Genomic DNA, 12,165 nt, shown 5'->3' with positions numbered 1-12,165 from the left:
AGGAACTGAATTTAATAGTTTAATCTATATTATCTCCAAATACCACACCACCTTAGGGAGTAGCCAACATTAACCTGATTTCAAAATTGATGAAACTAAGGCTCAGAGAGATTAACCGCTTTGTTCAAAAGCCCGTCATTAGTAAGCAGACAAGGAAGGATCATGCCCAAGCCAAATACCACCAATGCTTGGATGACCCCCTTCCACTCTACCATCACTCCCTACACTTAACACTTAGGACTTCACAGAATCATGAAAGGAAACTAGGCATTTTTTTTGACATATGCCTTTTTTCTCATCTGCAGGAATGTCCCTGACATTGCTAGAGAATGAGATTGGGGGGCACAGATCAAATAATGATGGATCACAGACCACCTTTTGTTCATTACTAAAGAAACAGTTTAAAATGACAGAATGAGGGGGGAATTGGAGAAGCCTGGGCTCAAACCACAGCTTTACCGTTTTAAGTAGCTGTGTGAACTTGCTTACCCTCTCTGAGCCATTTCTCATCTCTAAAATGGGAATATATCTGTAAGTGCCGAGCTCAACAGCTCACAACAGACTGTGGGAATACCACATGAACTTTTTCCAGCTCTTTGCTTCATGGCTCATGAAAAACTGAGAACTACATTTTTGTGCTTTATAGAAAGCTTTCAATCATGTTAATAAAATAAACAGATCAAAACATAAGAGAAAAAAATTTAAACATACAAAAAATTTAAACAAAAGAACCTGAAAAAAATCACATCTACAGAAGAATGGACACTTCTACATAATACCTCTTAGGGGAAATAACATATTTAATGAAAATTTGACACTTTTTTATAAGAGAAATGGTATTCCAATCTGAAAACATTCATAGTAAAAATCTACAAGTTCACTTCTTATAATGATTCGGAGAGTACAGCTCAGTTATCTTTAAACTATTCATAAAAAAATCTGCTAAGGAAACAGCTGCTCCAAATTCTTTTTGAAACAAATAGTACTATAAATAAATAAAATGTGGGAAAATATTTAAACTAATTTGTAATGGTTTCAAACAATTCCAAAGCACTACTTACAATTATTATTTTCAAACATTTCATTAGAATCTTTCCCCTACAGAACCTCTATCAGCAACAATACAATAAATTTAGAAAAACTCATCTCCTAAATGCCATCTTTCCCTCATACTTTTAACCCTAGGAAGAGGAAACTGTTCAAGTACCAAGTTCAGTCTAATTCTCAATCCCAGTTCAGTGATTAAAGGTGCTTACCACAGGGCAGGCACTCAACACATGTCAGTTTCCCACTGCACGTACTTAAAAGAAGTAACTCAAAGTTACTTAGAAACCAGGGGCAAATTGCTAAAATATAATAAAACCTAAACCTTCCTCCCTTTCTCTATTTCCTAAAAATCCTATAATAACCTATCATTTACGCAATAAGAAAAATATAAAGTAAGGAAAAGTACAGGAGAGAAGACAGAAAAAAGAATCTTATTTTGTTTCCTCCCAATTATACATTTAGCCCATTCCAATCAATGGGTCTATCATTGTCCCTCAGGGTTAAAAACTAAAGAAAAAAAGACTTTTAAGCTAATGACCACTCTGCTTCCAACCATGAAACCAACTGTATCTTCTTATACCATTGTACAGATTTCTATTCACAATCATAGCTGTTTGCTCTGTCAAGAGTAGAAAGAAGAATACATACAGAGGAAGAGGCAGGACAGACTTTACGCAAGAAAGTATGTCTTTCCTTACCTAAAAGGATAGGAGGAAATCATGTGAGAAAAATAAATTCAGTAAAATAATATTTCCTTCACCCTGGTCGGTGTGGCTCAGTTGGTTGGGCACTGTCTCAAGAAGCAAAAGGTCGCCTGTTCAATTCCCAGTCTGGGTAGATGCCTGGGTTGTGGGTCCAGTCCCCAGTTGGGACACAAGTAAGAGGCAACCAGTGTTTCTCTCCCGCTCTTTTTCCCCTCCCTTCCCCTCTCTAAAAATAAATAAATAATATCTTTAAAATGTGTGTGTGTGTATTTCCTTTCTTTGAATAGGTAAAAAGTTTAATCTCTAAACATTTTTAATATATTTTTGTTTTTTTATATTAGTCTGAACAAGTGAGGTTTAAGTATAAAGGGCATTTAATACTATTCAGAGATAGCAGAGTTAAAGAGAAAGGGGCAATTTTAGTAACTGTCAATCGGGCACACAACCATAAAACAAAAATATCTTGCCAACAGAGTCAGTGTTTAATCTGATAAAGGTCTATCACTAAACTTGGGGGGTTAAGGGGGTACAATGTCCTTTTCTTAACACTTAATATGAACATTTACCTCTTAAGCATATATGTCAATTGTTTATGAATATCAATATGGGGAAAGAAGTTAACATATGTCACTGATACACAGCATCAAACAAATACTTAAATCTCAAGACAGAAATACTCCTGCTCAGTCATACCTTTTTCATCTCTTCTTTAGAGAACTTTTCATACGGGCTATGTTCCAGATAGGAAATGTGCTCTGAATTATTGGTAGCAAATCCTACAGTTTTTCCTTTTTTATTTCCAGATGGTTCATAAGGGTGATGTAGAAGGTCATAATGAAGCATTGTGATCATTTCTTTTTTGATTAGTTCTTCACTTTTCTGTAAATCTGTTAAAGGTGGTTCTACATTTAAGGGTCTTAGAATAGTTTCATTTACCTAAAATTGTAAAACAAGTAAAATTACCAAACATATTGCTGCAATATACTAACATTACTACTTGTTTTAGCATGAATTAAATAGCAGTTATACATTCTCAAAAGAAATCTTTTCTCCCGCCCCCTTCTAAATTCTTATTTACACCAGTGACTAGATCTGGGAACTGATGCACTATATTCCAAAGAGTAGATAGAACTTTGTTTTACAGACTTTATGAGGGATATAAAAAAACATCAATCACATGAAAAGGAAGTTAAAACTTCGTAGGCCAAAAATTCTAACACTTACTTCTGATGGTCTTGGAAGGTCTTTCTGGACAGCTTTGTGCATTCGTTTCATTTCTTTCACACGCTCTGCATCTCGCATGGCCTAAAAAATTATTTTCATACCCATTACTGAAGCTATGTAGTATTTAATACATTCAATAAAGTTGAAAACTTTAGTCTATAAGAACATGTATATTGAAGAACTAAAGCTGCAGACATCTGTAATTTTGTAGCAAGGCAATATAATAAGGCAACAGAAATTAATCTACTCATTCTCTCAGTGGAAAAAAAACTAAGAACTTTCAGTGTCCAGTAGAGCATTCTCCAAATTTACATGGCTGTATCCATCTGATAATTATACTTTTCTTGTCTAAATCATAATCCTAAACTTGGGGGGTGGGGAGCTACACCTCCTACAACACAACCCTTTTCTTTCACCCCGAAGTTACTTTTTTAAATTTAAAAATCCAGCCAATGAATGTACTATTTCCTGATTCTCAAATTATGAATAATGGGGGATAACACATTAGAATTTCACACCATTTCTGAGTAAATGTATCTTTATCTATCTCCGAGTAGCTAAGAGAACTATATTACCCATCAAAAAGCACACTCATGTGGTTTCCTCTAAAATATGATTTCCATCGATGCCATTTTCACTCCAATTGCATGAAATTAATTATTCAGCTTCTAAAACCATCCTGAAATGGACTGGAAGAAGAATTCCTGAAAGGGGTCCCACAATCTCAGTTTTATTTCAGGATTCAGTACTTTCCAGCCATGAGACCTGGGAAAGTTAACTTAATTTACCTGAGCCTATTTCCTCATTTCTAAAACAAAGCGAATACCCATCCTATCTACATCACCAGGGTGTTATGTGCAAATGAGAAAGTAATAAACTATAAGACATATTAGAACAAAGTGTTACTACTATTATTCTGCTACGCTCTCTCTAAATTTACAAATCCACATTTCTTATTAGTTTGCACTGACCTAAAACCATTTACACAACCAATCCAAAATGTACTTGTTTTTAAGACTGAGCAGTAACACTTTTTCTTGGCAAGAGTGATAGGCGATTTCTAAAAGACTACTTGTGTGTATTTTAAGGAAGTATAATGAATTTGACAAAGGGTATTTAAATTGATATATACATATACATTTTAAGAATGCCTATCAAGATATTTTGAGTATATTATCAATTATGTGAGTATATACTGTTAATAATGTAAGTAATTTACTATAGGGCAATTTTTTTTAATGTTGAAAAAAACTTTTAAGCAGATCTTGAGATGTTTAATGGCCATTCTTCATTCTTTCAGCCTACTGACACATTCGGCAAACTCAATTCCTTCCCTTCCCTCACGATTACCCACCTGTTTTCGTGCATCCACATCAGCAGCATCTTCAATGTATGTATCATCTATTTCACGGTCTTCCAGCTCCTTCTCAGCATTTTCTGGTAGAACAATTTCAAAGTCATTCTTGGGGGCAGGAAGGCCCATCAACCCTATACGGAGGTGTTCACGAGACTCTCTTTCCTGCAGAAAAAAATATCGGTCCTTTTCAATTCATACACATTAAGTATCCAACCAATATTCTATTAAGGGTTTCTAAAAAATAATTAGCCTAATTTTAATTCTAGAAATGATCCCTAACTTCAGGGCTGAGATAAGTTTTTAAATGTCTATCTCCATTTCTTCCCTACATTAAAATGAATAAATTTGGAATCAGTTAAGTTACTCTGGGATATTCTAATTTGGGAAGCACTTCTGCAGAGGTGGAAAAAAAAAATCCTTCAGAATTTCCTCAATTTCTTCTTCGACTATTAAGAATCTAATCTGAGAAGGGGGATAAGTAGGAGAAGGGTCTAGTCAAAGAACATGTATAAACAACCCATGGACGTGGACAACGGGGTGGGACTGACTGTAGGAGAAGGGGTGGGTTGGGTAGGGGGCGAGCAATGGGGGAAAAAAAAATGGGACAACTGTAATTGAAAAACAATAAAAAAATAATTAGAAAAGTAAAAAAAAAAAAAAAAAAGAATCTAATCTGAAAAGATGACTGAATTTGTGTGCATGTGCACATGTGTGTACATTTATAATAGAAAGACTAGCTCGTAAGTAGGCCAAAAAGAGTCCATTGTTCATGAAGGCAACTGCCTGGTCTCCAAAGTTTTCCCCAGTATGTTGTTGGTTCACCTTTCCAGTCTCACTGCCCACTGCCCCATTACATGTATGCCAGGTGTGAGGACCAGGGAAGTTGCTAAAAACATGCTCCATGCTCACTCCTGCTGTGGCCTCTGTCTGGGACAGCCACCACCCTTCTTCTGAGCACCCCTCATCAATGACGGCTTTCGTAGTGCTCACCCAAAAAATGTTCTTTCTTTCTCTGGCCACCCTGAAAGGATGCTGGTTTTACTCCAAGAGTTTCCTTTGTTCTTATAATTGTACTTTAACCTGGTTGGGAACTGCCAATTTCTCCAGGGTATAAACTTCTTTACATTAAAGAACCACTTTACTCAATTTCAGACGCCCTGAAGTATCCAGATCTGCGTTTTGCACACATGAAATTCTTCAGCTGGCATTAGCTGATATCAATTCTGACATTAAAAACAACTCTAACCAGACTTCCGGCCAAGATGGAGGCTTAGACGGACACGCTAGGTCTCCCTCTACAACTAGAAAGGAATACAACTACTTCAAAACAAAGGATAACTAGAAATTCCAGAAAATAAAACTACACGGAAGCCCAACATATGAAGTTATAAACCAGTGGTGCCATTTGGGCAGGTAAGAGTTAAAGAGGGCAGCGCTGTTTGCGATCCCACCTGAGATCGGGCGGGGCGGCAAGAAATCCCGGCTGCGGTTGGGCCCCTGGCAGTGCGCGACCCCAGCGCTGGGGAAAGCAGCCACTGCATCGCCTTGAACAGTGAGGCCCAGGGGGGCGGGAGGACGGATCCCGGTCTCCTAGCGGAATAACTGTGTGAATCCATCTTGGACCCCCGCCCCCAAAGAAAGAAAGCGCCACAGGGCTGCGAAATAGGTCGCAGACAGGCGCCGGTCGCTGACTTGTGACGCATACACAGGCACTGCCCCCGACAGCCGGCCCAAGAAAACAAAACGCATCTGTCAAAATGAGGCAGACAACTATAGAAATCCCGGTGGCACAGCTCACCAGGCAACAGATAGAGAACCTGACAGATGAACAGATAAGAAACCTGTCAGAGGCTCAGTTCTGGGCCATTGTTATCAGGTGGCTTACAGAATTCACAAAAGAGCAGGAAAAAGATAAGAAAGAAGCGAAAAACTTTCATAACGAAAGGAACAAAACCGCATACGAGACAGATGGTGAGGAAAAAAAATCCAGAGTTCATTTCAACAAACTGGAATATGGAGAAGGAACAAGCAGTCAACCAGTGCAGCAAGAGGAAATGGGAAGCAACAATGAGAGGATCAGAAACCTCTGGGACAGCTATAAAAGGCCCAACATAAGAATCATTGGTTTGCCAGAGAATGAGGAAGATGAACTAGAACTTGAAAAATTGAGTGAAAATATAATAAAGGAGAACTTCCCAGACTTGGGGAAGGGAATAGACTTGCAGGTCCAGGAAGCAAGGAGAGTTCCCAAGAGACTGGACCCAGGGAGAACCACTCCAAGACACATTATAATCAAAATGTCAAAAATTAAAGATAAAGAGAGAATCTTAAAAGCAGCAAGAGAGAAGAAAAGAATTATGTACAAAGGGGTCCCAATTAGACTATCAGCTGACTTCTCAAGGGAAACCCTACAGGCAAGAAGGGACTGGCAAGAAATATTCAAAGTAATGAAAATCCAAAACCTACAACCACGAATACTCTATCCAGCGAAACTGTCATTCAGAATAGAAGGACAGAGAAAGTGTTTCCAGGAAAAAATAAAACTGAAAGAGTTCATTAGATCCAAACCACTGTTATATGAGATGTTAAAGGGACTGGTTTAAAAAACAGAAGCTAGGGAGATGAAACAAAGGCAAACTAAACAGGCAACGAGAGTGGAAAAGGAACTGTGGGTACGGGAAGCATATTGGGGGGAGGTCAACAGGGAGGGAGAGTGGGGAGAGGGAGGGAGATGATATAGGAATTGGGGATCATGGTAGGAGGGAATGGAATAGACGGAGAGAGGTTGGGAGGAACTGTATGCACAACTAATGGACATAATCTAAAAGGGGGGGACAACTGGAGGGAGGGGGGCCACCGGGTGGAGGGGAGCAGAGGGAAGGGAAATTGGCACAAATGTAATATTTTAATCAATAAAACACATTAAATCTGAAAAAAAAAAAAAAAAAAAAAAAAAACCAACTCTAACCAAATGTACACATGAAGTTAGAATTTATAAACTGAAAACAGGTCAACATCATTGGAACTCACTAAGAAAACTAAGTGTTTCACAATGATTTTCTGTGGCATCAGATCATAAGGCCTAATAGTGATGTAATAAAAGCAATAACGTGGGCAAAGCAAAACTGCAACTTTTTAAAATTACCTTTCTGTATCACCATGCAAAATATATGAAAGAAAACTTCAGTAAGATCAGCAAGAAACATCAAACTAAGTTGACTTTAAGATCTAGACTATCCTTGTAAAAGTACAGAGCAAATAGAGGAATTAAGGGTCAAAATCTAATTTGAGGCATTCAAAACTATTTTACAGAAAATAAAACAAACTTTTAAATAAATATATCATTCAAGAAAGCATTAGTAAATGGTAAAATTAAAATCATAAAAGATACAAGAAAAATTACTATAGATATAACATCCACCAACATATTAAGAAAAAATAGGCATATGAGATTAAAAGTTTCCCATTTAAGTACTGCTAATCATTTTCCTTTTCTGATGTCCACAGGTGTATAGATTCTTAAGACATATGTTATGTGCACTGACTGGTAGAGGAAGGGAATTTTAATTCGAAACCCGTAAGTTATTAAAAAAAAATTTTTTTTTAAGTAGTAAAAGGGAAATGACATGTACCATCTGCTTCACATAGGAGGGATCACTGTAGTCTGCCATTCCATCTTCAGGATTAATGTTTAACTTGTCTCGAAGAGGAGTTCTGCCGGGGGTGGAGTTAACAACTGGTTTGGGAGTTGTCCCACTCCGGGGAGTCAGCCCTTCAGATCCATGAGAGGGAGTCCTAGAAAGACAAAAATTCTAATTAACAAAGTGCTGCTTTTATCTGTTTTTTTGTTTTTTGTTGTTTTTTTTTTGTTTGTTTGTTTAAGATTTTATTTACTTATTTTTAGAGAGAGGGGCAGGGAGGGATAAAGAAAGGGAGAGAAACATCAATGTGTGGTTGCCTCCCACACACCCCCAGCTGGGGACCCGGCCCACAACCCAGGCATGTGCCCTGACTGGGAATCGAACCAGCCACCCTTTGCTTCACAGGCCAGCACTCAATCCCCTGAGCCCCATCAGCCAGGGCTGCTTTTAACTGTATTGTGCTTTCAAATGTTTTTCACATAAATTATTTTACAAGGAAAACAATAAATAAAGATTCCAGAAATTCTGTCTCCTACCTGGTTTTAGGTTAGTTCTCTAGGTTAAAATAAAGGTTTGGCCCTGCCCGGTGTGGCTCAGTTGATTGGAGCGTTGTCCATCCCGTAGCCCTAAAGATCGCGGGTTCAATTCCCAGTTAGAGCATATCCCTAGGTTTCGAGTGTGGTCCCCAGTCAGAGTGCACAATGAAGACAACTGATCAACGTTTCTCTCTCACATCAATGTTTCTCTCCAGCTCTCTCTCTCCCCCTTTCCCTCTCTAAAATCAATAAGCATGACTTCGGGTTTAGATTAAAAAAATAATAATAATAAAGGTCTGGCTCAACTAGCGTAGTATATACACACAGTATTTTTATTTTAATGACTTCAAAAAAAAGTCATTACATTTGACATTTCTTGCCTTTATTAACTAGGTCCACCAAACAGTATCTCAACTTTTTCTCAATGCAGAAGAGTGGCTAAGAACATATAGTGGCCAGAGAGCTACCACAGTCAGACCACAAGTTCTCTTGAGTTCAGTCTTCGTCTTTTCATTTCTATCTCCCTGCCTCTACTGGCTATCACATTATTATCACATCAGTGTGCATACTTTAAGTAGTTCCTCTCCTCACATTTTGTTTCGATTCATATTTAAATATGAATAGTTCTGAATGACAGCTAAGAGAATCTCTAAGGAATACAGTCCGTAGACTCTGCAACTTAAATTTTAATTGTTCAAAGCCTTTCTTATTTTGGTTGCTTACTTCCTGTATCTTGGGTATGTTCCAGACAGGTGGTGCTGCCAGACAGCTGTTCCCCAGAGGTGAGGTGTTATAAGACATGGTCCCTGCCCCCGAGGAGCTTACAATCTAGTTGACAGACAACACATACACAGGAAAAGAGGAATGAGGCTCTTTTAAAAGCTTTGCAAGAAATGTTAATATATAAGGATTTGGCTGCTAATGTTTCTTGATCCTGCTGTCATGTACAGTTGTAAAAGTCAGATGTTTCCCATACTAAGCAACCAGTGGGAGGACATATCCTAACATTTAAAATTAAAAGTAAATCCCACATATTTCCAAACTTTAAAAACTCAAATTCCATTTAAGTATGACTTGCTTCTATGATTTTTATATCTTAAAAATTCTTTTTTAAACACAGTAGCTTAAAACAAAGAATTGCAAATACTAAACCCTAGTTAATGGAATACATAGGAAACATTAAGGGGTGATATAAATTGATACCTGCAAAGTACTCTTAAGTACATTAAAATAAAATGGATTAATAATGATGGATGAATATGTGATAAAACAAATATAGTACAATGTTAATGACTGTAGAATCTAGGTGGTGGGTGTGGAAATGTAAATGGCAATAAATACATATCTATCAACAACTAAATCTAAAAAACAAAATAAATGAATAAGCAGAAGAGAAACAGAATTCACAGAAAATGTTTTGATGGTTGACAGATGGGAGGGAGGTTGGGGGACAGCCAAAAAAGGTGACAGGATTAAGAAGTACAGGTTGTAGTTACAGAATAGCCATGGGGATGTAAAGTACAGCACAGGGAACATAGTCAGCAGTAGTCTAATAACTATGTATGTTGTCAGATGGGTGCATCAGGATGATCAGTTATTAAGTTATATAATGTCTAATCACTGGGGTGCATACCTGAAACTAACATAATAACATACAGCAAATGCAATTGAAAATAAAGTGATAAAAAATATATATTGGGGGAAAAGCAATAGTATTACGCACATAAAAAGGATTACAATTTTTGTCAATTTACCAAATGATCATTAACAATAGATTGATTTGCTCTTTTAAATCAGATAAAAATATTCAGAAACAAGGTGTTAGCATCAGGAACTACAAAGAGAAGGAAGCTGCGTATAGTATTTAACCATTTCCTGGATACTATTATGTTATTTATTACTATCGAGTGAGGAAAAATCAAAAATGCAAGCTCATCACTTATTTCCATTCTGTTAACATAACTAAAACAAACATGTTGTCCAAGTCCTCAGATTCAAATTTATCTAAAACGGAAAATATGCGTTTATTCACAATACCTGAATGGGGTAGAAAGAACTGTGTTTGGAGTCTGTACAACCTGCCGCTGTGGAGTCACACCTGAGAAGTCACTCTCGTGCAAGGGTGTGTTAAGTCCACCTTTTAATGGGGTATCCACATTGGTCAGGGCCATGAGGTTCTGGGCTTCCTGAATAACAAGAAAATAAAGTATTTTAACAGTGTAGACAGAAGAGCAGAATCCTCTCTTCTGATCCAACTATACAAATCTTAAAACAGGCAAAATTCTTATACATTTTCTCAGTGTAAACCAAAAGAGAAAATGACTGTGGGGCCACAGCAGATTCAATACTTGCATTCCCTCTCAAACAGATGCAGCATCTCAGAAGTTTAAGAACAAAGTTTTTAATGTCAAGAAATGCTTACATACGAAATTTCTATTACCGAAAAGCTTCTATTACCTGTGCCAAACCTCTTTATAATCAAATATAGTACAATTTAATGACTGTAGAATCTAGGTGGTGCATGTGGAGATGTTTGCTTTATCATTCTTTCAACCTCTCTGAATGTTAAAAATCTTCATAATAAAGAACTAAGAATCCAATTTCCCAGCATGAGCTTATGCTAAATGTCAGAACATCTAAACTTTAATCTAACTTTATCACTAATTGCATATCTAGTCTTTATTAGTCTCTCTGAATCTCAGATTCTCCTATGGGAAGTTAAGATATAATCAACTGGCCTATCCACTTGATAAGTAAAAACTCATGTGGGCAGGTTACTTTCTAAAGTCTTACCTGACCTCAGTCCCTCCACAGTAACCCAGTATTCATTACTATACCTACAAGTCTCTTAATACCCAACTTATGGTATATAAAAGACTAATATTTTTAAAGAGAGTCACAACCATTATCTCTCATCTCACAGCTTTTGCTGTAATTCAGACTTTGACACTCCTTCCATCATGAGGTGGGGTCCACGTCCCCTCCTCCTGAATCCAGGTGGACTCACTTATAACTAGCAAAATGCAGTATTAAATGATGCTGCTTGACTCCAAAGCAACACTAGGAAAAAAAAAAAAAAAGCAGCTTCCCACCACATTCACTACAACACTCACAATAAAGCTCTGAGAGGCCGTGGCAGAAGTTCAACTTTTGATGCCACCATGCTGTGAGAAAGCCCAAGCCACATGGAGATGCCAGGTGCAAATTTACCCTACACTCCCAGGCGAGGACCCAACCCACATCCAGCATCAAACACAAACGTGAAAAAAGATGATTCCAGGCCCTATCTATCAAGTCACCCTCAAATGCTAAGTCATCCTAGCTGAGGCCCTAGACTCCATGGAGCAGACACAAGCCACTCCATCTATGCCCTGTCTGAATTCCTGACCCTCAGAAACCATGAGTATAACAAAACGTTTTAAACCACTAAGTTCTGAGGCAAAATGAAAATAACTGAAGCCAGACTTTTTCCATTATTCACTTCATAAAAAAACTTTATATTTCACATTATCAACTGTGTGTGTTCTTTTTGCTACCAAATACAAAGCATTTTCCCCCATCTAGGTTCCCAAAATGCTGCCCAACTTGATGCCATCCAGGCAACAGAATGGAAGCTACTTACTTATCTGGGGAATCTGACAAACCCAGGAGAAAAG

At 37.6% G+C, this 12,165-nt stretch overlaps 1 protein-coding gene across 1 annotated transcript in view; it reads right to left on the bottom strand.

Annotated features, from left to right (window-relative positions):
* CDC5L (cell division cycle 5 like) overlaps nt 1-12,165 on the bottom strand; it is a 51,824-nt gene that overhangs the window by 12,843 nt on the left and 26,816 nt on the right. The window contains exons 9-13 of the mRNA XM_090282515.1: nt 10,547-10,695; nt 7,965-8,127; nt 4,330-4,494; nt 2,976-3,056; nt 2,445-2,687 (exon numbers count right to left, since the gene is read on the bottom strand). Of these exons, the coding sequence (XP_090138641.1) occupies nt 2,445-2,687; nt 2,976-3,056; nt 4,330-4,494; nt 7,965-8,127; nt 10,547-10,695 (801 nt within the window). The remainder of the gene's footprint in view (nt 1-2,444; nt 2,688-2,975; nt 3,057-4,329; nt 4,495-7,964; nt 8,128-10,546; nt 10,696-12,165) is intronic.

This window comes from Furipterus horrens, unplaced genomic scaffold (assembly GCF_987537825.1).
Source record: "Furipterus horrens unplaced genomic scaffold, mFurHor1.1.pri manual_scaffold_6, whole genome shotgun sequence".
NCBI classification, from domain to species: Eukaryota; Metazoa; Chordata; class Mammalia; order Chiroptera; family Furipteridae; genus Furipterus; species Furipterus horrens.
The sequence above is the reverse complement of the archived record's forward strand: the minus strand, read 5'-3'. Positions and strand labels throughout refer to the sequence as shown.